At 38.1% G+C, this 25,395-nt stretch overlaps 1 protein-coding gene across 3 annotated transcripts in view; it reads right to left on the bottom strand.

Annotated features, from left to right (window-relative positions):
• Window positions 1–206: 206 nt before the first annotated feature.
• LOC134212758 (stathmin) overlaps window positions 207–25,395 on the bottom strand; it is a 208,089-nt gene continuing 182,900 nt past the window's right edge. For 2 of the 3 annotated variants that reach the window (XM_062690896.1, XM_062690895.1), the window contains exons 3-6: window positions 15,171–15,526; window positions 14,958–15,107; window positions 13,628–13,783; window positions 207–4,655 (exon numbers count right to left, since the gene is read on the bottom strand). In XM_062690896.1, the coding sequence (XP_062546880.1) occupies window positions 4,566–4,655; window positions 13,628–13,783; window positions 14,958–15,107; window positions 15,171–15,526 (752 nt within the window). In that variant the 3' untranslated portion in view covers window positions 207–4,565. The remainder of the gene's footprint in view (window positions 4,656–13,627; window positions 13,784–14,957; window positions 15,108–15,170; window positions 15,527–25,395) is intronic. The other variant, XM_062690897.1, reaches the window with a different exon arrangement.

Genomic DNA, 25,395 nt, shown 5'->3' with positions numbered 1-25,395 from the left:
ATTTGTTATCCAATTTATGCATAGAATTTGTTATATGCACTCGTCACACTCAAACTTTTCAAAAGTGTAAGAAGGACTGTAGGTGGATTGAGTCGGATTTTTTGTAATAGATTGGGAGGGAAGTAGGGAAGTTTCGAACGTGAAACGTAAAAAAACGTTGATTTTTTTGTCTTTATTTGAAATCAATTTTTATTTCTGATATTCCACTTGTTAGTTTGGTTTTATATTTTACACTAAACTGTTGTTTCGTTTCTTCATTATCGTCATTCATTCATTCCTTTTGTTTGTGTGTCTTGCATGTTCTTACTCTGATGCCTTGTCGCACCCCTCTCTTTTGTGTTCGATTTCATTTTTGTCTTGTTTTAGGTTTCCGCTGGATGTTTCTTCATTTTTATTTTGTTTCTGCTCTGGAGCTGTGCCTTTATTGTGGTGATGTTTTTCACAGACTCCGAGTTACTAATATCATAGTGAAGCATACTTAAGTCGGTATTTTGATCTTACTTAACGTTGCTGCTTGATTGTTGTTTCCTTTTTCTCTTTTCCGTTAAAAATATGAATGAAACCCATCACAGAAGCTTGCTTGTGCTATATATAATAGATTTAATAATATATTAATCATGATAATTGTATAATGCGTTTTTAGATTAGATTTGATACACTTTTGTTGCTTTTATTTTCACTTTGTTCAAAGAGATTTTTCAATAATGTTCGATTTCTATTTTTGCTGGGCTTTCCTATTTAGTGAAAGTGAATCATGCGTCTGTGTTGGGAACGAAGAAAAACTTCCATCGTTTTTTATTACTTAATGTTTGCTTTGATAGTTCATTTTTTGTTTATTTTTTACAACACATTGTTGTTAAATTTGGTATTTCCATTCCATTCAAGCATCCAACCGAGGGAAAAAAGCATTTACCAAAATAATGTCCTTTAAGCACTTTACTAGATTTAGTTTACTTATTTTGTTAGTTTTTTGTTTTTTTTTGTCTACAATATTACCACCATTTTGTTCCGTTGGTAAACCAGTCTCTGTTCCGTCTGTGTCTTTGTCACATTCCTTATTTATGCATTTTAGCGAACATCGATTCATAACACCGTGATTTGAGCTAGTATAAACACTTTTTTCCGCTATTTGGGAGTTTGTTTCTTCCACCGTTTCCATATCAAGCACATCGAAATGATGTGTTTAATCTTTAGTTTTACTTAGTGATGAGTGATTCCAAATAAAGCGCATCTTATTGTCCGCGGAGCGTTTATTTTGGGACTAAACAATTGTGTGATTTGAATGTATGTATTTATTTTTTGTGACTCATACAAAAAAGCGAAGATAGATACCAGCGTGGCACTATCGCCAATCTGTTAAACCTTTTCAAAGGTGACAAAAAGGTGCCATGTTTGCGCACTTTTATCAGATTAATTACGGTATTAGGCGGGAATGCTTTGAACAAAACTAAAAGAAACGAATCAATCAAGCTCTCAAACAGGTGTTTCAGTTCAACAAATGGATAAGCTGAATTTTAATTTCATTCCAATTTTTTATTCTATATTACAAAAGGCTTCTCATTACTTCTTTTACGTAAAAATGTAAGCACTTAAAAGTACCGAACGCTTTCCGAGCTCCGACTTGCAATTCCTTATACGTTCGTGACGATACACAACAGCTATCTCTTGTTTACACAATGCCAATAAGCAAAACTTAAAATTCTAACGTTGTGTTCGGGAGGTTTCCGGAAGAAGCGCGGTGGGAACTAAAATGTTCCGCACCCTTAATGTGTCTGTAGATAGGTGCCTTCCTCCGCCCATCCCATCACAGGTTTGCGATTAAGGTATAAATATATGTATAAATGTTGGATTTTTCCTTAGTTTCGCAATTAGAATCAATAATAGAGAGAATAATAATGTAAAAAGGCGGCACAGAGGCGATGCAATATGAATGTAGGTATATAATATTTTTTGTAAGTGTGTCTTAATTTGCTTGTTTTAGTGCTATCAGTATCAATAATGTAATGATAATCGTAATAATAATTAATAGAGCTTAGGTTACACTTAACTTACAAGGGATTTTTTAAGAATAATTTTAAAATTGAGATTTAACATAAACTTGCTTCCTTTTTGTAACTCTACTCTTCTATTCGGTCATCCATCCATTCTGAGCTTTGCTTATCCCTCAAGATGTTTGAACTTGTCGATTACAGATCATAGCCTTGATTATTTACTCATACGCTGAGGTTGACTGGATCCTAACACCATGGTGTCATATCAAGTTCGGTCTCGAAGCTACCCGAATTGATCCTATAATAACCTGACAGCGTCGGAAATACAAATTGGGAAACAATTTGCTGGGATTGTTAGATATGAAATTTGGAAATTCATCCCCGGGCTCTTACCACTATAATTTAAGACCCTGCAGGAAAATGACGGAAGATGTGGCATCATGTTTGCTGTATAAATAATAAATATTTTTTTTGGTGATTCTATATATCCAATGTATGGAGATCGATGTTACGTCTACTGACCTAGTCAGAATGTGAACATCGTCATTTTAACCAACATATTTGTCAAGCAATTTATATCAATTCGTTGCGGATCAGATTCATTTGAACGTTGTTGCTATAATAGTCAACGACATCGACTATTAGAAAAAAAAAGTTAAACTCGCACTTTTTGAGACAGTAACTTTCACTTGAAGTCTGAAACGACATGTGTCTAATGCCGTTGGTTAATATCAACTTTTTTAAGCTGACCCTGTGTTGCATACAATGTCGGTCGTACTACGATCAGTACTCGACGGAATTTCTGAAATCTCTGTGTAACAACGTTGTCGATCGATTCCTTTCAGCTTTCTCATAAAACTTGTGAAAATAATTTCACGACTATTATTTAACTCAACAAATTCATATACTCATCCGTATTTCCAACCGTTTCCCATCGTCAGCCACTTGTTAATATGGGTTGTGTTTTATCAAAACCCTTTTCTTCCCTGCGTTCGTTTGCAACCAATAAAGAGCAAATGAAGTAAGCCAATTCGATACTGAAACATCAAGCGATCAATGTCGCACCTCACTGAAGTCTCTCATTCCTGGAGAACACGACGACTCGATCTCTCACTGTGTTTCACTTTCCCCTCGTGCTATTTATCTAAGTGATTCTGACTTCTGTATGCTTCTATTGTTGCCTAGATCAGCTAATACTATTGGGTGTATTCCTCTAAAAATGTCCATCTCGAAAAGCTTGCTTTCTATAAAACTACAAAAAAATAACTCAAAAAATTGCGTCCATTTTTACCTAAATTGTCGCAGCATTAGCAAAACCGCTGCTCCTATTCCTGCTATTGTTACTTTTGTTTGTTTTCCACCTGTTTGTTTTATTTTTTTGTGAGACGAGTGACGTATGTTTGGGCAGTTTCCGTCGATGATGGGACTGAGATGCGATCGCTTGTTCTGGATAGCAGACACAAATTTTGCTTACCGCTTTCAAGTTCACGTTCTGTGAGCTATCTAAGATCTATTTATATGCTATAAATTTATTATTTTGAAACAAAAAAACGTCGTTTTCTAATTCCTCATCGTTATTCTGATTGGTTGGAAAATAAAAAAAAAATGAAACTTGCCTTTTATAGGAAACGTAATATCCAGTTTAACTTCTTTTCGGATCAAGTTCTGACACCAAATGGTTCCGTTATATGCATGTAAAGAGACTTTTCTGGGTTATATGGAGAGAAATACATTCGGCTTACATTTATTTGAACGCTAAAGGATTTTCCATCGACCGACATAACACCATCTGTTTTACATTGTTGGATTATAGAAATTAACTCAAGTTGCAATTTAAATGTTAGTCATCTTTGCTTCCTTATGTGATAGTATATTTTTTAAATTTCCTTCAACTGATTATAGGGTGTTCATTTGAGACCTACTTTGTTGATTGGTTTTGTGTAGTAAGTTCTACCATGTTGCTTTTTTGCAGATTGAATCAGCGTTCTTCCTAATAGTTGTTGTTTAAAAAAAAGGTAGTGATTATAGGTTTTCTTCAAATTTATTTCAAATATCGATTATAGTCTTCTTTTAAAGAAGTTTTGTTATTGATTCATTTGTATCTATCTATCTTCTTTTGGTTGCACACGTTGCATCAAATGGCTAGATCAATCAATAAACAGTTTTTTGTTAGGTTTTTGCGTTCGGCGCTGCTTTTCGGCTTGCTGATTTGCTTGCTATGCTCGCTGATATCAATTCTCTTATTTTCTTTGCTCTTGTTTGTTTTGCAATTGATACTTTGTTATTTATTTTCTCATAACTCTTTTATTTAATTCTCTAGGTATTTTATTCTGTGTTTGTGACTGAACTCGTTCATGTACTTCTAGTTTTGCTTGGTGCGATTCGCAGTGAGCTTTTCTGGTGTCATGTTCACGCGCTCATGTCTCGCCGCCAATGTTGTTCTAGCACTACTTAGGGAGAAAATGGGGAGGACGAGCGGTCGGTGCATTGCAATTGCAATTTAAATGGTAGGTATGAAGAAGAGAAAGAGAGAGGGTTAAAGAAGGAAGCTCGTACGATGGCTCTAGTCGATCCTTAACCGGATGATGCGGTGACGCTGGAGTCGTCATTCTTTTGAGTGGCAAGGGCGGCCTTGTTCTGGCGCACAATCTCCGCACGTCGTTCCTAGAATTAAAATAAAAAAGAAAATGTCATTCCAACACGTATTTGTGTAGGATGTTAAGATTTTCATGCAAACGCATATCAACACATGAATTTGATTAACTTCACTCAAATGTTTTGCCAAACGAACGAGCAGCTTGTAGCGCTGTTAGAGATCGTTATACGATCTATGCAGAAGCTGAAATTGACGAGATCATCACACAGCTCGTTATTAGCCGGTTCTGGCGAAGCAAATATAATATCAAACAACAGTTTTTTTTCTGTAATCGCACCAACAGTGTTTCCTGACTCCTGAATATCCGATAACTAAGATAAGGCAACTCCAGCAACGTTTGTCTAGCATCCAGTGGATAAAAATTAAATGCTACCCCTCGGAAGCTCAACCTATGTGGGCTTCATGTGCGCTGAGTGGCGTCGTCGTCTGGGCGCATTTCCGTGCTGTAGAGTGTGGGTTCGGTTCCTGCCCTCCTAGTAAGGAGAAAACTTCTCCAACGGTCCACTAGTTATTGTGTAGATGTCCCGTCCGCTGTCTAATGATAGCTATCATTCCTTGTTACCACAAATGATAGTTAACATCTTCATTTCAGCACGTCAACCCAAATTCCTACCCAAAAATGGACCATTAGAAAGAAAAACAGGATTAACGTCTTCTAACAGACTGAATACACCTGCGGTGCCTGAATAAATATGGTGGTGCTATTTTTATTTCACTCGTCCTTCATTTCAACAACTGGTCGACAGTAAATGTGTATTCGTGATGCTCATGTGCTGCATTTGTAGTTCTCGATCTATAAAATCGGCTGGTGACTTGCGTAAGTTGATTGGCTGGAAACATTATCAGATTATATCACAAAGTAAGATAGGGTTTGTCGTTTTAACGGCGTAGAAGTTATTTTTATGTTTGTATGATTGCATGTTCATATAAGTTAAAATACTACGTTATCTGCATATCTGCATGTCCCAAGGGGCAACTAACTCTAAACTTTCAACAGTATCCAGAAATACTAACGTATACTAGCGAAAAACTACGTCGTATCAACGGAAAATTGATCAAAGAGCCCTGGGGTGGAATTGCGCACCTCGACTCGAAACGAGCAAACCATGCTAACTGTCATACGAAAGAGCTGTCGAAAAGAGATGCGCAATGAGGCCCCTGCTTTGGAAAGCATGAAACACGACGCTACCCAGTAAATACATACCCCGTTTTATGCAACACATAATATTAATCTCTTTTAAATTTCTAAAAAAAATCCCTGAACAACTATTTCCATTACCAACACTTTTGGAACAATCTTTGGGGCTCCTTTTTTGGTTTTATGGTATTAGAAATATAAAATGGCGGTTTGAATGTTTTCTAGAATCTGTAGGAGGTAGAAAACAGATGTTTTCAAAACGAAGGAGCACTGTGTTTCATTAACTAACCAACAAACGCCATAACAACCGAACTAGCAACCGTATCGTTGTTTGACGAAAATCATGGATACTAGAAATACCACCAAGTACTATTGCGGGACAATGAGTAATATTTTCGCAAAGTTTAGAGTTGGTTGCCCCTATTGTTCAGGCAAAATGGGCCTCCCAAGTGATACAGTTGATAGGGATGTTGAAAACTGGTCAGCAGCATATACATAAGCATAAAAGCATATGGAGACGCATGGTATATTAGTCCAATGATTCATCTTGTGACTGTACTTTTTATGCAAATTTCATCACATTTGTTTAATAAAATAAATGAACCCAGAACCTAATTACATGTTGGGAAGTAGGGTAAAATGCCCAATAGGGGACCCCCTAGTAGCGAAATTTTGCTCTTTTTGTCATAAGGAGTAGAAATTTTCAACATAATAATTCTGCTTGACATCTAATACCAAGTTCTGCATCTCCTCTTCACGATATATACATAAAACACTGAAATACACGACGTTATTCATTGAAATTAACATTTAAAGTCTGACTGAATTCGCCCTATAGTAGACCCCCTGGGGGTCCATAATAGGAATTTGCTTCCCTATAGTCGACACTTCATTTGATTTTTATGTTCCGTTTCGGGACGTTCTTCTGCCCTATTATGGACCCCCCAAATTTTTCCTATAATGGACACTCTCGTGTTTATTTTTTATAGAATTGTAAAAAATCATTTAATTTTACTTTCCATAGCATTTCCAATGCATGTAATCAAATCATAGGACTGTAAGGTAGGTTCTCCCGATGGAATTTCATAGCAAAATGTTTACATTGTGCTGTAATAATGCAAAAATGGCTGGAGGGTCCACTATTGGTTGGGGGTCCACTATTGGGCACTTTACCCTACATGTTCTTGGTTTATATGTCGAATATTGCGATCAAGAAATCATGAGAATCATGGTTTCAAACAGCTGGTTCCCAGCCATTTTCTAAGCGACTCTCATATTTCATGGTTCTTTTACCAGAAAATTTCGATTTAGGGTAAAGTGCCCAATAGTGGACCCCCAACCTTTTCATAATGTTTGAAATGTTTATCCTCAAAATTTCACGAAGATTGGATGAAAATTGCACGGGGTGCATCATGTCGATCCAATGGTAAATCAAAGATGTTTTTTAAAATTGCTTGTAACATGCATGGCGAAGACATGATGTTGTTCAACCTGATTTTTAACTATGAGCACGCAATCGCACGCATGCCGAATCGTGCTTATTTCAAAGCTTATTCATTCAGCTTTTCGGGGATATGATGATTGTTTTGCGCAAATAGCATTTTTCTTCAAAGCATTTTTGAAGTAAACATAAGCATTAACACTCCGAATACAGTGATCGGAAAATCGTGGAAACTAAATTTTCGAACAGCTGTATCTCAAGCGTCTTTCGACCGATTTTCACAATTCTTTTACGGATGTCTTACCTATCTCATCTAGTTTCTTCATACTGGTGAGATATGTTTCTAGGGATGCTCAATTTGTCCCTAGAGGGGCGTGAGTAAGGATGTTTTTTTATTCAAAATATAGTAAATTTCGATTTACATGACATTCTTCAGTCGGAACTTACAGGTTCAAAAAATGTTTTAAAATACTATTCTAGCATTGACTATACTATGTGTCAACAAAATGTTTCTTCTGTACATCCCTAGCGACTCCAAAATGACCTCTATAGTAATGAAAGATGTTATGCAAATGTTGACGATGAAAACTACAAAAACCCGCGCCAATGGAAACCCGTCATGTCCATGTAGGTCAATAGAGGCCAGGGGAATGATATTCTACTCAGTTTAGCCCAAATCAGATGTTCTAGGATCTCCAAACTGCTTAGGAGTTTGGATCAATTGGTCTACCAAGTCAACTGAGCTCGATAGCTATCTGAAATCGACTAATCATGTCCACACAAGTCCTTGAAGCCCACGCATATGATTTACAGCACAGTTATACCCATACCAGATGTTTCAGGTTCTTCAAACTGTTCTGGAGTATGGATCAATCAGTCTACCTGGTCAATGCGCTCGATAGGTATCTGAAATTGACAAGTCGTGTCCACACACATCTGAAGAGCCCACGTGTATAGTTTTCAACTCAGTTATACCCCAATCAGATGTTCTATGTTCTCCAAACTGTTCTGTAGCTTGGATCAATTGGTCTACCAGGTCAACTGCGCTCGGTACAAATCTGACAGCAATAAGATCAGTACATTCAAAGTTAATTGCCCATATGCCGGGTATTAAGCCACACGGAGTGGAAATTAATTACTATGTCTGAAACTTGATTTTGCATATGTACAACATGTGATAGATTTAGTTCGGATAAGGTATTGGAGGATAACCGCCCCTTCGGTGGGGTTTGATCCCACGACCCCAGTTCGCATGACAGGTGCTTTCCCTACTAAGCTACGAAGGACCTCCGTCGTTTACCGCAGCTTAGCGGGTACTGATGAAACCAAATTCCCAGCACCAGGTACCAGCCGATCTCTCACAATACATTTTCAGAACTAACTCTCTCATATGTATTTTTGTACACATGCCAACCAAGTAGGATGAGTATTTAGTATTATCCGGCTCCTACACACTTGCTTCATCAGCAACGGTGCTCAATAAAGTAGGGTTGTGTGAGGTTGTGCCAGTTTGGTCGTCAGATCCCGACCCGACCACACAAGCGAAGAGAGATCGCCACTCGAGATCAGTACATTCAAAGTTAATTGCCTATATGCCGGGTATTAAGCCATGCTGCATTAAGCGTTGCTGATGAAGCAAGTATGTAGGAGCCGGACAATACCTACTTGGTGTACAAAAATACATATGAGAGAGTTAGTTCTGAAAATGTATTGCGAGAGATCGGCTGGTTCCTGGTGCTGGGAATTTGGTTTCATCAGTACCCGCTAAGCTGCGGTGGACGACGGAGTTCCTTCGTAGCTTAGTAGGGAAAGCACCTGTCATGCGAACTGGGGTCGTGGGATCAAACCCCACCGAAGGGGCGGTTACCCTCCAATACCTTTTCCGAACTAAATCTATCACATGTTGTACATATGCAAAATCAAGTTTCAGACATAGTAAGCAATAAGATGTCCATACAAGTCAGTAGAGCCCATGCATACGATTAGGAACTCAGTTATACCAATATCAGATGTTCGAAGTACTCCATACTGCTTTGGAGTCTATCAAGTCAACTGCGCTCAATATAACTTTGACATCAACCAGTCATGTCCATACAAGTTCGTAGAGCCTATATGTGTGATTTGCAACTCTGTTATATCCAAACCAGATGTTATGAGCTACCCAAAATGTTCTGGAATCAATCGGTCTACAAGGGCAACTGCGCTCGATACAAACATGATATCATACATTCATGTTAATACATGTCCGTAGACACCACGCTTACAAATTTCGTTTCACTTATACCCAAACCAGATGTTCTAGGTTGTCCAAACTATTGTGAAGTTTGGAACAATTGGTGTAACAGATCAAAATCTGACATTGACTAGTCATGTCCATACACGTGCGTCGTGCTCGCGTATATGATGCGCACCTCATCTAAACCAGAAGTTCAAAAATTTTCAAACTGTGTAGGAGTTCGTATCAATTGGTCTACCAGGAATTCCTAGAGGAACTTCCAGAAGGATTCCTGGAAGAACTTCAGATTTTCCGAAGCAACTTCCGCAGGAATTCCAAAAAAAACTTCCGGAGGAGTTCTAGGAAGAGCTTTCGGAGGAATTCCAAGAGGAACTTCCAGATGAATTCCAGAAGGAACTTCCAAAGATATTCCAGAAATAACTTCCAAAGCTTTCCAAAAAGGAACTTCCGGAGGAATTTCAGAAGAAACTTCCGGAAGAGGAATTCCAGAAGAAACTTTCGGAGGAATTCCGAAATGAACTTCCGCAAAAATTTTAAAATAAACTTCCGGAGAAATTCTGGAAAGAACTTCCGGCGGAATTCCAGAACGAGCTTCCGGAGGAATTCCAGAAGGAACTTCCGGAGGAAACCAACAGGAACTCATCAGGAACTCATCAAGAATTCCTCCGGAAGTTCCTCCAGGAATTCCTCCGGAAGTTCCTCCAGGAATTCCTCCGGAAGTTCCTCCAGGAATTCCTCCGGAAGTTCCTCCAGGAATTCCTCCGGAAGTTCCTCCAGGAATTCTTCCGGAAGTTCCTCCAGGAATTCCTCCGGAAGCACCGCCAGGAATTCTTCAGGAAGTTCCTCCAGGAATTCCTTAGGAAGTTTCTCCAGGAATTCCTCAGGAAGTTCCTTCAGGAATTCCCCCGGAAGTTCCTCCGGAAGTTCCTCCGGAAGTTCCTCCGGAAGTTCCTCCGGAAGCTCCTCCAGGAATTCCTCCGGAAGCTCCTCCAGGAATTCCTTTAAAAGTTCCATGAAAATTCCTTCAGGAATTCCGAAGAAAGCTTCTTCAAGAATTTCCTCAGAAGTTCTTTCGAAAATTCCAACGGAAGGTTCTCTAGGAATTCCTCTAGAAGTTCCTTCAAAATTCTTCCAAAAGCTTATCTAGAAATTCCTCCAAGGAAGTGCCACCACGAATTCCTCTGGATTTTCCATCAGGAATCACTCCGGAAGTTCCACCAGGAACTCCTCCTGAAGTTCCTCCAAGAATTATTCCAGAAGTTTCTCCAAAAATTTCTCCGGAAGTTCCTCCATGATTTCACTTAGAAATTGCTCCAGGAATTCCTCCGGAAGTTTTAAAGAAATTCTACCAAAGGTTCCACCAGAAATTAGTTGGGAAGTTTCTCCAGGAAACCCTTGGAAAGTTCCTCCAAAAGTTCTTCGCTGAATTCCTACAAAAGTTCAATCAAAATCCTTCAGGAAGTAACAGTAAGTTTATTCAAGAATTTCTTCGGAATTTTCCTTCGAAAGTCCTTTTGGGAGCTCGTCCAGAAACGTAGGGAAACGTGGACGCCGATGCCCTCGCCTCCGTTCCGTCCCGCTGGCCGACGTTTAAAAATGGACAAAAAGTGTCGTCGACCAGGACTGAGCTCGGATTTGGAACAGTAACAATACACTAAAGAAGGTTAAAGGCACTACCGGCCCCTGGCACGACTTTGCTTCACAAAAAGAGCAGACTATTCTGTCGAGATTCCAGACCAACCACACCAAGGTCTCCCACAACTTCCGTGGGGGCCCTTTCCGGTCTCAATGCGACTTGTGCGAAGTCAGGAATACCATAGAACACTTCGTGTGCAGATGTCCAAAATATGATTACCCTAGCTGACGATGAGGCAAATGCGGCTGCCTTATTTTACTTCCTGAAAGATGCAGGTCTCTACCACGAGATTTAGATACCAGGATCTTTGCCTAAGGCGAACGGGCATTCTTCGGATTTAAGTCCCACCCCCTCAGTGAACCCCTTTTTTGTTCAGCTGAGGGGGGTTCTGTCTCTCCCGTTTTCAGCCATTCTTTCAACGACATTCTGCCATATCGAACGACTCTACCTAACTTTTCTACCTTTTCATCAAGGGTTCCGAAAGATATTCTAGATCACAAAGCTGGACTCCTTCGGATAAATTCGGACTCAGAAATTAGCTAATAATCGAAATAGAACATAAAGAGAGCAGATGCATATTATGGTCGAAAGATCATTCAAAATTACCTTTGTTTGAGTCCCATCCCACTGCTCAATCTACGGCAATGAGAAGGTGGACTCGCTAGCAAAGGTGGGCGCACAGGAAGGTAAGGTTTTTGAATTTTTGACCGACAATTCTCGAACAACGAGTTTGCCCAATTAGTTCGTCATAGTACTCTTCCGAGGTGGCAATGGAATTGGACACACAACGAACTTGAACGATGGCTTTTCTCTATAATTCCTAAAGTTTCTGGGCGAGTGTGGTTCAGGTGAGGACTTAAGACGAGGTTTCATTTGAGCGATGTCGAGGCTTATGTCCAATCACTAATCACTAAACGCACATCTCAACAAAATAAACCTTGTCGATAGCAACTTACAGGGGTTGGACGAAATGGTTTAGATAGGCAAAATTTTCCGAAATTCAAATCAGTATTACTTTGGTGTGGAAAATCCGATGTTGATAAAACCGGGACCATCGGACGCTGACCTTATCCACAATCTTGGATCGGTCCTCGAACACCGAAGATGTTCGAGGGTATGTTAAAAGTGCATCATCATCATGTTTCATGCCAGGTTCTGATTTTTGATGAAAACCACGGTATTAGGCGATGCGCGGAATTAGGGCAGGTCACGGTATAGCACAAGCCGTTTCAAGTTTGCATACATATTAGTATGGGGAATTTTTTTTTCATTATACTGATTATGGCGCTTCCTCATTTAGCGCAGGTTAAAAGAAATACTTAAGGTCACTCCTGACAGAATCCAAGTTTCAAAGTGCTCGCGTTTTCGGGGACACACCATTCGATACGGAGGCGGTGGACAACTGTCATTTTTGTTGATTCAGCTTTGCTGCGTCGCAGCATGCGTAAACAAATAAAAATGACAGTTGTGCGTTGCTTCCGTATCGAGTGGTGTGCCCCCGAAAACGCGAGCACGTTGAAACTTGAATTCTGTCAGGAGCGACATTAAGAGCTTTCACTCAACGAAAACCGCGTATGATTGTTAAACTTCTTTGAGGGCATCACTGAAACGTGCAGTGCAACATAGTAGCCTGGAATTGTCTCTGAAATCTTTCGCGCCACGAGCAGCAATGTTGCCTGTTGAGTAGCTATGCAATTAGTGCCAGAAAACTACGACATGGATTGAAATCGATTACTAATTATTGAAACGATTAATTAAGGTGCGGTTTTCGTTGAGTCGAAGCTCTTGAGTATTCCTTTTAGCTATGTAGGGTTTCTTTTAACCTGCGCTTAATGAGGCAGCACCATAATGACTATAATAATAAAAAAAATCCCCATACTAATTTACATGCAAACAAGAAACGGCTTGTACTAAATCAGTGTTTATCCAAATGAGCTCGAATTTTCGGAGGATACTCAGAACATGATACAGAATCAGATGAGCGTTGTGGAGCAAAATCGATTTTTTGAACCACCCTTCTGTCCAGCCTTAAACATTGCAAGCCTAACTTCGAGTCACCACGAGTACGTTGGGTTATGTCCCTTTGTTACTAGCTTAATTATAAGATTAACTGTGGCTTAGTAAAGTGTTATACACGCCTGAGCCTACCTAATAAACAAACTTAAAAAAACATGAAGGTAAATATCCTCAATGCCGTTTAAACGACGAACCCTATCCTCCTTGATGAATAATCTCGGATTTTAGAGGTCGAGAGGTACAAATGCAGCTCATGAGTATCGCGAATACAAAAAAGTTTTCTGATTTCAGTGTATTCTTTAACATATTTGAACCCATCACATAGGAAATTGATCCCATATCCCACTACATAAAATGAAAATAAAGATCACACCAAAGAATAAAACTGTTATTCGAACCAGCATAAGTTGCAAAATTATTGGATGTAGCTAAGCAAACCATCGTGATTATACACACACGAAAATAAAAGCTCAAGCAAAATATAATACGAAATTGCACAAATGAAAAACCTACGTGTTTGCGAATGGTCTCCAGCTTCTTCTGGAGCTCCTTCTCGCGGTTCTGCTCGGCGGTGGACAGTTTGTTCTCGATAATGCGGGTCTTCTCCTCCGATTTCTGTGACTCGAGCAGATCCACGGTGGCTCGCACTTCGTTCAGCTTGTCAGTGTTCTGGGGGTGTTGTTTGATGACGAGTGATGGTGATGATGATTTGATGACCAATCAAACGGTTGACGATGATTATGGTGATGATGATTATGTGGTCGTACCGGCATTTGGAAAATCGATAACAGTCAGGTCGCAACATTGCCGCATAGTCCCAAGTTCAGAAGGTGATGTGTCAATTAGGGCATGTATGATTGAGGATAGGAGGCAGGATAATGCAGAGGGATAATGGTTTTTGTGATGATTTTTGGCACAAACATTGCCCCGTGAAATTGGCACACGATTGCGCCAGGGCAGGCAGCATTGTACATGCGGGTCGAGCGAGGTTGCATACGAATCCCCGATGGGATGGTTGTGGTCGAGTTGCCCGAGATGATTGATGTTATGGTGATACGGGGATTAATGCACGTGTCATGTAATTCGTTGTTTCGGTGATTTGGTGTTGCGGCACATCAGTCGCGATTTTTCGTGATGGAAACATATGTACATGAAAAGGAAGAAAAATAAACGAAAAAGATAAACCAAAAGAAACATCAACAAGGTGTCCTTTTACGTAAACTGAACGGAACAATAAAGTGATAATAACCTTGCAATAAAAAAAGTGAAGCAACAATATTATTTTTCGGTTTTGCCATCACCGCCATGGGTTGTCACGAAAAGGTAAAGGATATCAGTAAATAGATATTAGGCTCTCGGAAAATGGTAACAGCATAAAGTGACCCAATAGAACAGTGAAGAATGAAAACATACTGACTATAATGGAAACGAATATCGTCAGCGTAATTGCTTTTTCGTGACAACCATAGAATCGGGTACTGGGTCTTCGCATTTCAACATAAAAAGTAAATTGAGTTGTACTCAGCAGATTTTATGGATTTAGAACACTTTTTGTGGAATTTATTACAGTGCATCATTTCACGGATAACCATTTCACATATATACTTGTTTGGCATGTATATTTTGAGGAAGGATTTTTTTTACCATGAATTCAAAATACAATCAATCGGGTAACTTTTCAAGTTGGTGTTCCGTGATATTGTTTAACATTACTGTTTGTGATTGCTTCTAAGTAAAATAGAACCGCACTATATTATCGCAATGTGAACTGATAACCGCGAAATAATGCTTCACTGAAAAATACCCGAATTGTAATGCAACAGTTTTGTTTTTAACAACTCACGTGTTCCTTTAGCCGGTCCAGTGTCTTCTGGATCTTATCTTGACGCAACGAGGCTGCGGTCCGCAATTTATCTTCTAGTTGAATCTTCAGCTCTTCCGTTTTCGCGTGCTCAAGACTGTGTCGCGTCTTCTCAATTTCCGCTGCGTGCATCTGCGACAAAAGTGAAAGTCGATTTACCACGCGTGTCAACAAACCATTGCGTTCTATACCAACCTTCAACTTTTCTTTGATCTCCGAAATCTGCTGGTCCCGTTTCTCCTCGTATTGTTCCATTTTGGTTTCCAGTGCTTCCTTGGCTTGCGTCTTGAACATTTTGTCTAATTCATCCTTCTTGCGGCTGGCTTCCTCGATTTTGGCCATCTTGGCGGACAATTCGGCCATCTTTTTGGCCTCCCAAGAAAGACGCCGCTCTTCGGCGGCTTTTAGTTTCTCTTCGATCTCCTCGGCGGACACGGCCTTACCGGGCGTCACTGGCAGCTTCGGTAGCGTCACGTTGACGGCCGGCTCGGCGAGAATCACCTCGTAGCACAGGCCTCCCTTGGATTTTTCTTGGCATCGGATTTCGGTAGCTGAAATTAGAATGTGTACAAAGGGGGTTTATTAGCACCGGATTGACCTTGAATCAAATTAGTATTCAGTGGGAAGAAAATATACCATCGACACGTGGTCTATTGATTTTGCATTTGATCGTATTTTTGTGCCTCGGTCCATTATTTATTCACATTATGGAGCTATACTAATCGACGGTCAAAGTGAACAATATTAATAGGAGAACAGCTTGAGCACATCATATTTTTTGTATTGTTAAAACGTGTGTTCTGTTCACAATCATTCTTCATTTTGATGGGATTGCATCACATAGGGACATTGTAGATAGCGCAAGCAAACCCTTCCTTATGATCAGGAAGTTGAAAAAATTAATTATCCGTAGATTTTTCTAGACTTGGCCGAGATTTTAACACAACTACCTTCAACATGCTCTTCTTTGTGGTAGCGTGTCCCACCACTAAGCTACATAAACCGATGTGGCCGACCATCATTGAAGGTAATATTTTTTAAATTTATAACAACCAGCTGCTGCATTTAAATGCTTATTTGCTTATTATTTGACGCTCTCTTATTTGTGCCCCGGTTCGTAAGCTCATTCTATTTGTATCCTTATATTTTATTCAACGTACATATATTTTAATTCGATGAAAAACTTTTAACCTATTACGGTAAACATCGACCGTCGTCCTTAAACCAAAGAACCAAACAGCCCAGACGCTGGATCATCTGCCAAGCATGAGTGTTGAAATACGATTTTCTGCACTGTCCGGTTCCGATATTCCCCCGAGTACCGTTTCATGCCGGTTTGCTTCGCATCAGGGCCAAACGTGATCCACACTAGAGCACACCAACACAAACATACACACATACACATTATGAAGTGGTAGTAAATCGAATTTAATTTTCGGCAAGGATCCCAGGTGGGCTAAGCGAAAATTTAACAACCCAGACGGCAGACAAAATCCGGTCATAAAAATTATTCGACGGCCTCCGCAGCATCCATAATACCCACATATGCTGGGACCGGAAAAAAGTTCCACCGACCAGGGCAAGGCACGTGTAAGCAATATTTGTGCAAAAAGGGCATGCCTTTGGCCTTAAAAGGTATATAGGAACGTGCGAGTGTATGCCACACCATATAGAAAGCTCAGACAAGACAAAAATTACATTTTCATTTTTTGGTCCTTTTGTAGGTGATTTGCAGTCGGGACTAAGATGAAGGAAAAATTCTTTTGTTTTTACTTCCGTACTATTTACTTAAAATTTGATTCCCTAATTGAATATGTATGTCAATGTACAGTGACCTGCATAATAAAAAGCCCACTTGCTGTTTTTCATACAAAATGGTCAACTTTGGAGATCTAGATCTCGATTGCGTGTGAACCAATTTTGCTAAAAATTTGACCAGAGCTCAGGTATAACTTGAATTTTACCACACCTAAGTTTCGACCAAATTGATTAATAGGGTAAAAAAAATATCGCGGTAATACCAAAGCGATTTTTTTGGCAAAAAATTGATTTTATAATATCTTAAAAACTACAACTCTTAGTGTCCAAGTATATTCCGCAAACTTTTTTGTATTGCCAAAATACGCGTTTTTGCTGAATAAGTCATCAGTTTCTATAGAATTCAAGAAATTTAAAAAATAATTTTTTGCCAAAAAAATCATTTTGGTATTACCGCAATACTTTTTTATCCTATGAATCAATATGGTCGAAATTCAGGTGTGGTAAAATTCAAGTTATATCTGAGCTCTGGTCAAATTTTCAGCAAAATTGGTTCTCACGCAATCGAGATCTAGATCTCCAAAGTTGACCATTTTGTATGAAAAACGGCTAATTTTTATTATGCCGGTCACTGTATATCATTTTTTATGTAACACATAATTTCCGGTTTTTTCCGGTTAGAATTTTTGGTAGCCTCACATAAACAATGTTGTAAATTACTTGAGAAATTCCTCCAGGAATTCCTTCGTAAGTTCACCCAGAAATTGCTTCAGCAATTCAATCAAAATTCCTTCTGGAATCACATAGAAAATTCCTGCAGGTATTCCTTTGAAAATTTCTCCATATATTCTATCGGAAAATCATCCGGATTTTAAGAATTGCTTTAGAACTTCCTCCAGGATTTAATTTGAAAATTTCTTTGCTAAAACTTTAGAAAACATCTCAAGGAATTGTTCCGGAGATTCCTTTAGAGATGCATTTGGTGATTCCTCTACGATTTTTTTTGAAAGATCTTTAGGTGTTTGTTCGAAAATGTCTTGAGAAAATCCCTCGGAAATACCTTTATAAAATACTTTGCAGATTTCTTCAGATATTCTCCTAAATTTTTTTTTAGGAATTTCTTTTGAAATTTGATTAAGGAAATTTCTTTGAATTTTATTTCAGCTGTTGTTTTTAAGGAACTTAAGAAAACTTTTAAATGAAATGTTCCGGAAATATGTTTGGGAATTTCTTCAGGAAATCCTTCAGAACTTCTTACGAAAACTCCTTCAGGAAATGTGTTGATGCAAAAATATGAGATTGCTGGGTCCATGACGTTAGGCATAATACCTTCTTTATGTCGTGGACTGTTTTTGGGGCATTTTATGCTTAACATCCTTTATGCCTAACATCCTTATACCTGTTCGCGTGACCAACATCTAGTTTGCTTGGACCTAACAGTCAAGGTACCGGTACTATAAGTGTCAAACGGCCAAGTTATAGCCTATTCAGATTACGTCATTTATGATCATAAATATCATGATAAACAACAACCTGTTGCCATCCCCATACATTCAATTTTCTTTCTCAGCTTTAACACGATATTTATTACGATAAATAATCTAATCGTAATCTGAATAGGATATTAAGCTTATTGAAGCATATTTTGGCAGAATAATTTCAATGATTACAGCACCACTAGCATTCTATTACTGCTTTACTGTAAAAACCTTCGGAAAATACTTCGGATATTCTTTTGAAATTCCTTGGGATTTTTTAGGAACTCATTCAGAAGAATCTCGAGGAAAACTTTAGAAAACACCTGGAGAAGTTTTTCCGGATATTTTGCTTTTGAGAATTCTTTGGAAATTCTTCGAGAATACCTTTAGAAACTCCTTTGAAAAATCCATTCGGGATATCTTCGGCTATTCTTTCAAGAATTCCTCTAGCAAAAACCTTTCACAAATCACTTTACACTTTTTTTTGAAAATCCCTTCAGGTTCCCTTTCGGGAATTTCTTAAAGAAACCATATGAAAAATAATCCAGAAATTTATTTTGAAATTCCTCCGGGAATTCTTTTCGGTTTTTATCTTGGAAATTCCTACAGAAATAATTTAGAAAATTGCTAATCATTCTTAGACACTATTTTAGTGATTGCTTTGAAAAATTCCTTGGAAAACTAATCCCAAAATTCCTTCGGAATTTCCTCCACGAATTGCTTTGAAAAATTCTAACTAATTTAGTAATATTTAATATATTCAAGAAGTATTTCCGAGGGAATACCTAAAGGAATTTACAAAGTAATCCCTAATTGAATTCCCGAATAAACTCCTAGATTTCACCAAGAATAGCTTCGGAAATTCTCCAGGAATTCTTTGGAAGATGGCAAAACGTTGTTTGCGGTCCACTACATTTTCAATAGTTTTGATTGGTATATTTATTCAAACATTTTTAATGATTTTTTAATTTTTTGAAAGAATTTCACTCATGATCACCGGGTATTGAAATTTCCCTGATTATGTCAGGAATTCCCTGATAATTCCAGGTTTTCCAGGTTTTTCTAGGTAGTAGACACCCTGTTAATCTTACTAGTTAAGAAATAAAAGAAGTCGACCGAAATCTAACCTGGCAACAGGTTAAAGCGATAGCTGGGCAACGCTCAGTATGGAGATCTTTCAAGTCGGCCCTTTGCACCACCGGAGGTGTACAGGATCCATAAGTAAAAAGTTAGTAAGTTACTAGTTAAGACTGCTATCGGCGAAAGAAATTCATCTTAATAGCTACTTTTTTAAAATGATGAGAAAATAAGAAAAAGTTACATCAAATTCAACAGTACCAAATAATATAGAACAAATCTTAGTTCTTCCTCTTCCTAACTCTGGGAGAAATAAATCGGCGTTTTTCTTCTTGAAAGATAGTCGTAAACTTATTTTAAGGGGCCTATCTAACATTAGTTATTTGAAATAATCATGACTATAATACGTACCTTCAAAATTCAGTTACCTTAGCAAAGTGTCTCGAATTTAAATAAGGAGCTGTTTTCTAGAATATCGTACCATGATAAAATGCGAAATAGAACTGGAAAATTTTATCTCCAAACTAAATGGGGCCACCTATCGAGGCATGTTTTAAAGTAAAGCTTAAGTAATTAGCTATGTCTTTGCTGAAGATACTTAATTGCTTAAATACCGTCTTCAAAATGAACAAATTTTTTCTTAGGGTAAAAAAAGAAAAATTGTTCTCCGACAACTCTGGAAAATGACGGTCATGGGTTGCCCCGATGCATTTTATGAAAAAAGTGCATGTTTTTGTAAGGTAACGTTAAAAAAACGGTGTATCGGAAAAAAAATGATGAATCCTATCCATTTCATATTTTTACATTTAACTTATTGCCTTTACTTTATGGTAAAACATTGATACGACCTGAAATTTCCTGAAATCATGAATTTTTCTATTAATGCATAAAAAAAAATTTTTTTTTGAGGCTAAACACAAATAGAAAGATGGGGAATTTTATAATGAAGAACAGCAACTTTCTATCCTTATTTTGTAACTCTGGATCATAATTCCTGGTTTTACAGTTCATATTGAAGTCAAGAAACGCCTACTATAACATACCAACGAAATAAGTGCTTAAATTACCATTATAGCACTCAAATTAGTTGCATAAAATTGATTATAACACACAAAGCGTTTTATCATACCCCCTTGGTGGGGGCGGCCTATCCGAATCAGTTTTTTTTTCAGCTTGTATACAAGTGCGATAGTTGTGTTTTCATAGCTTATTATAATTGGAAGAGGTTTTTGCTTCTCTTTTAGTCTTTTATCGATGTTTGTTATCTATTGAGAGCGATTTCTGCAAACCCTGCCGGGGAGTAATCCAGAGGAAATCCGTACGTTCTGATTTAAAGTCGGGCAAGAATCTCGACCGAATACCTATGGGCCATGCAGGTAAGTTCTAGTCTATATAGTAACCTAGTTACTATCGATGGTGGCTTTCCCTACCCAGAGACTTACGTGCCGTTCAATAGGGCCAAGCAATAGTTTTTAACTTGTAAACCATACATAACCTAATTTTATCATTTATGAACAACATTAACTGATTTACAGCATGTAGGTTGCTTATAGAATTTAATAATTATTCTATTGGGAATGGGTTGTTCTCCTAGCTTGAGGCTGGGATCTGATAACTGATTGAAACCTACATTTGCAGACATGTCCCGAACACTTTGCTGGTAGATATGGCGAAGCCTAACGGAGAACGGAATTGACGGTGGAATCCTGATGTGCCCCGGGATATTCTCAATAATGACCAAGAGAATGTTATCGCCGTATTTAAAGATGTAGCTGTTGGGAGGGAGTCCTCGAAAGACCCTATTTGTGGCAACAAAAAGGGGAGTGCCATAACAGACTACTGCGGTACTCCTGATTCCACACGGAAGAATTAGGAAGAAGTGTTTCCGATTGACACTCGGAAGGAGCAACCGGACAGAAAACTTCGAATAAAGGTCAATATATTTCCGATGAAGCTTCATTCCACCAACTGAGTCAGCACTTTCTTGAAAGTATTCAGGTAAGAATTTTCATGCATCATGGATTTATTATTTATTTAATTACTAACTGGGGATTTATGAAAGCAGCCATCAGTACTCAGTTTTATTTCTTCATTGCTATCAATAAACCTCTTATAAATCTGCTGCAAAAGCTCCAAACGTTAAATGCCTATTGCCCGACTAGAAGAGCATAACAGAAACTGAACACAATATTAACATATTGTGATATTTATAACTTATTTTGATACAATTTTGTTCTTAGTGGCCATTATCGTTCAAATGTTGTAACAGGATTTTATCATAATATGATTTAAAAAATGCTTAACACCGAATCGCCCAACAGTAGGCAATTAACCTTTTGTCTGTGCTCTGGGGTCAATATGACCCCAGGCCACTTTGAGTGGCTGCCATTTTTTTAGTTTTCAACCGATTTTCCTAATTTTTGGTAGTTTGGTAAAACTCGCCGAGATCTGTCTCCTAGGTGCAAATTCGCTTGAAAAATTTTGAAAATATGCGCTACAGTGTCCTTTTTTCAAAAAACTTACGTTGTCTGTGCTCTGGGGTCAAATTGACCCCAAATTGAAATTGCTATAACTATTTTAATGTTTGGCCAATTTTGGATTTTTGGGGCTGTTTCGAAAGATAATTTAATCATCTTTCAGGTCGTTACAAAAGATTGACTATAGGTGGGCGGGTACATCGCGGGGAGGGGTTTTGTAAAAAAGGGTACAAAAACAGTGATTTTTCATGCTTATTTTATTACATCTGAAAATCCTACCCATTTTGAACTGCACCTTTTCAAAAAGGTTATGCAGGAAGGCGTGTGCTTTGACATGAGGCATTGATTAGTTTAGCGCTTGGTCGCTAGGTGGCGGTATATTTGAATTCATTATTTTAGACTACTCAAGTAACTCCGATATATGGAATTTTCCTCATTGTAACTATTCTTATCGCACAATTTTGAAATTTGTAAAGATGACGGGAATAAACTGTCATGTAACGAAATAAATAATAAGGAAATTTACAAATAGGCGGGGCTAGTGTACTTGCAATATTCTTGCATATATGAAATTTTGCTTTAGCTTGAGATCCCTCATACCTACACCCAAGTTGTATTCGGCAACATTGTTCAGGATGACTAGCACTACAAAGCGGTGCTCAATATAATGAGAACTTCTTCCCATTTTTAAATTTGTGCGATAAGAATATTTACACTGAGGAGAATTCTATATATCGGAATATCTTGAGTAGTCTAAAATAATGAATTCAAATATACCACCACCTGGCGGCCGAGTTCTAAACTTATAAACGCCTCATGCCAAAGCACATGCCTTCCTGCATAGCCTTTTTAAAAAAGGTGCAGTTAAAAATGGGTAGGATTTTCGGATATAAGTAAAATAATAATGAAAAATCACTGTTTTTATACCCTTGTTCACTAAAACCCCTCCCCGCTATGTACCCGCCAACCAATAGTCAATCTTTAGTAACGACCTGAAAGATGATTAAATTATCTTTCGAAACAGCCCCAAAAATCCAAAATTGGCCAAACAATAAAAAAGTTATAGCAATTTCAATTTGGGGTCAATTTGACCCCAGAGCACAGACAGAAGGTTAAAATAGATGTAGCAAAGTCTTCCGGCCATATAGATATCACAACGCTGATATAATTTGCAAAGGTTGCCTTATTTGTAATGTTGTTAGTTTCATGTTCTCGAAAAATATTCTTGTTCAGACAAAAACAAAAGTTTTGTATTGTTGATCACAATGACCTATCACGAACTATAAAAATGTGCAACTGCACAGAAACAATATTTTTGTATCTGATTCTGTTATAAGTTTCTAACAAAATATGTTAATTTTATGATAAAATTGTAACAAAATTTGATAGTTTTTTGTTTCTAGTAGTGTGATTTTTGATAGAAATTTAGATATTTTAACAACATCTTGCACCACGTTTCTAACAAATTTTGTTATAAAAATTTAGTATAACATAATAACATAGGTTGATATAATTTTGATATGACCTTCTAGTCGGGTGACCTTATGAGCAATATTTTCACAGCGTATTAAGCTTTTTTCTGGTAAATGATTTAGATTACAAATAATTTGGGCGGAACTAGCAATAGATTCAGTGTCATAATTATTTTTAACTAGTTGACTCAGCAGGTTGTCCTGCATATTAGGCAAAAATGCGCGTTGTTAACTGCCCATGCGAAATTTCCATATGAATCTTTATTTTAGTTATTCGCGATATACTCAAGTTTACTCATGATTTTCGCATAAGGAAATATATAAAACCGTCGGAAACTATAATGAACGTTTCTGCTGAAGTAATTAAGAACATCTATCCAGCAGTTTTTAAGTTATGCGGATTGCGGATACGATCACAGACCATCTCATTTTTATATATACAGAAGATTTATTTTCCAAAACTACAATATTTTGCCGGCGTATCGTGTTTATTGTTTAATCTTAATTATCAATAGCTTTGACCGCAAAAACAAAATCGCACACCTTATTTTGATGGTAGTCCATTGAGAAACAATACTGAAAACATATAATTTTGTTCTAATGCTAATCCCGAATTTCATCAACAATCCATTCCGTTATTATTTGTTTTGCAAGGTGTTTTCTGGTATATTGAAAACAACATTTTTGACAACTGCCGCAACCAAATTCTCTTTTCTGTGGATGATTTGAATGGTATTTCTGAATATTCTTATGAGCTTTATAGTGGTTATCGTGAATGGTCCACTTGGTCATTTCATACTGTTATACTGCCTATGATCGCATGTCAGTTTCATGTTTTTCTTCTTATTGGCATGTCATCCCCCACTGGGACATTACCTCCTCGCGGCTTAGTATTCATTAAGCACTTCCACATTTGCTAACTGCGATGTTTCTAAGCCAAGTTACCAATTTTGCATAGCATATGTAGCATATCATGAGGCTAACACGATACTTTTATGCCCAGGGAAGTGAACACAATTTCCAACCCGAAAATTTCCTAGAACAGACCGGGAATAAAACCCAGCCACCTTCAGCATAGTCTTGCTTTTTAGCCGCCAGCAGAAATCGCTCTCAACAGATAACGAACAACGATAAAAGAGCTCTCTGCCTGAAAAAAATTCTTCGAATCATAACAAGCCATAAAAACAAAACTATTGCACTTGTATACAAGTTGGAATAAAACTGATTCGGATAGGCGGCCCCACCGAGGGTGTTTGATAAAACCCGTTGTTCTCGATCATTTTATGTTGGGGACCATATTTTTTTCGCCCAGCTGTGTAAAACAAGTTGGAATGCATCATCAGAACCGGTGCCTCCCACAATTGGGGCTTATTAAAATAAACTTATCATGGGTTGTAGCCCCCCGAATCAGTTAATTTTTGTACCGAAAAACGTCTCTCACGGTATGCTACCTATCTAGAGTACAGACATGATACGTGAAAGATTTTCTCATTCTCCTTTGGATTCAAACCCTGGTAGCCGCGCATCTTACCGCACGACTAAGGACGGCCCATATGTCAGCTCCATGTTTGCTGGATTACCTATTCGTATGGGATAGATATGCGATCTATCCCATACGAATAGGTAATCCAGAGTGCCGACGCTGTCAGAATTGGAACAAGATTCATCTGTCATTTCCATGAAAAATCGCGTTCCAAACGAACAGGAGACATATAAAATACTGCATATGTCGGTACTCTTCTTACAGAATTCTTAGTTGTTATATAATAACAGGTTTTATTTTACAATGTTGTGAAAACTTAATGTTAATATGTACGTTATGTGGAAGATATTAATTTGGAAAATGTATTGGAGGTAACCGCTTTTCCTTCGACGGGACTCGAACCCATGACCCTACAGTACGCTAGACTGGTGCTTTAACCAACTAAGCTACGAAGGACCTCCGTCGGCCTTCGCAACCTAGCGGCTACTGAACGAGCTCGAGATTCCCAAATAGTCAAATCACTCGCAATCCATTTCTCAAGCCAACACTTCCACATGTGTATAGTACACTTTCACATTAGACTAGCGTGAGTATTTAGAATGTCTGGCAGGCTATACACTAGACCTCTTCATGTCTTCAAAAAATATCAAAAATTCAACCGGTCAGCCCAGAATA

This window comes from Armigeres subalbatus, chromosome 2 (assembly GCF_024139115.2).
Source record: "Armigeres subalbatus isolate Guangzhou_Male chromosome 2, GZ_Asu_2, whole genome shotgun sequence".
In the NCBI taxonomy this organism is placed as follows: domain Eukaryota; kingdom Metazoa; phylum Arthropoda; class Insecta; order Diptera; family Culicidae; genus Armigeres; species Armigeres subalbatus.
The sequence above is the reverse complement of the archived record's forward strand: the minus strand, read 5'-3'. Positions and strand labels throughout refer to the sequence as shown.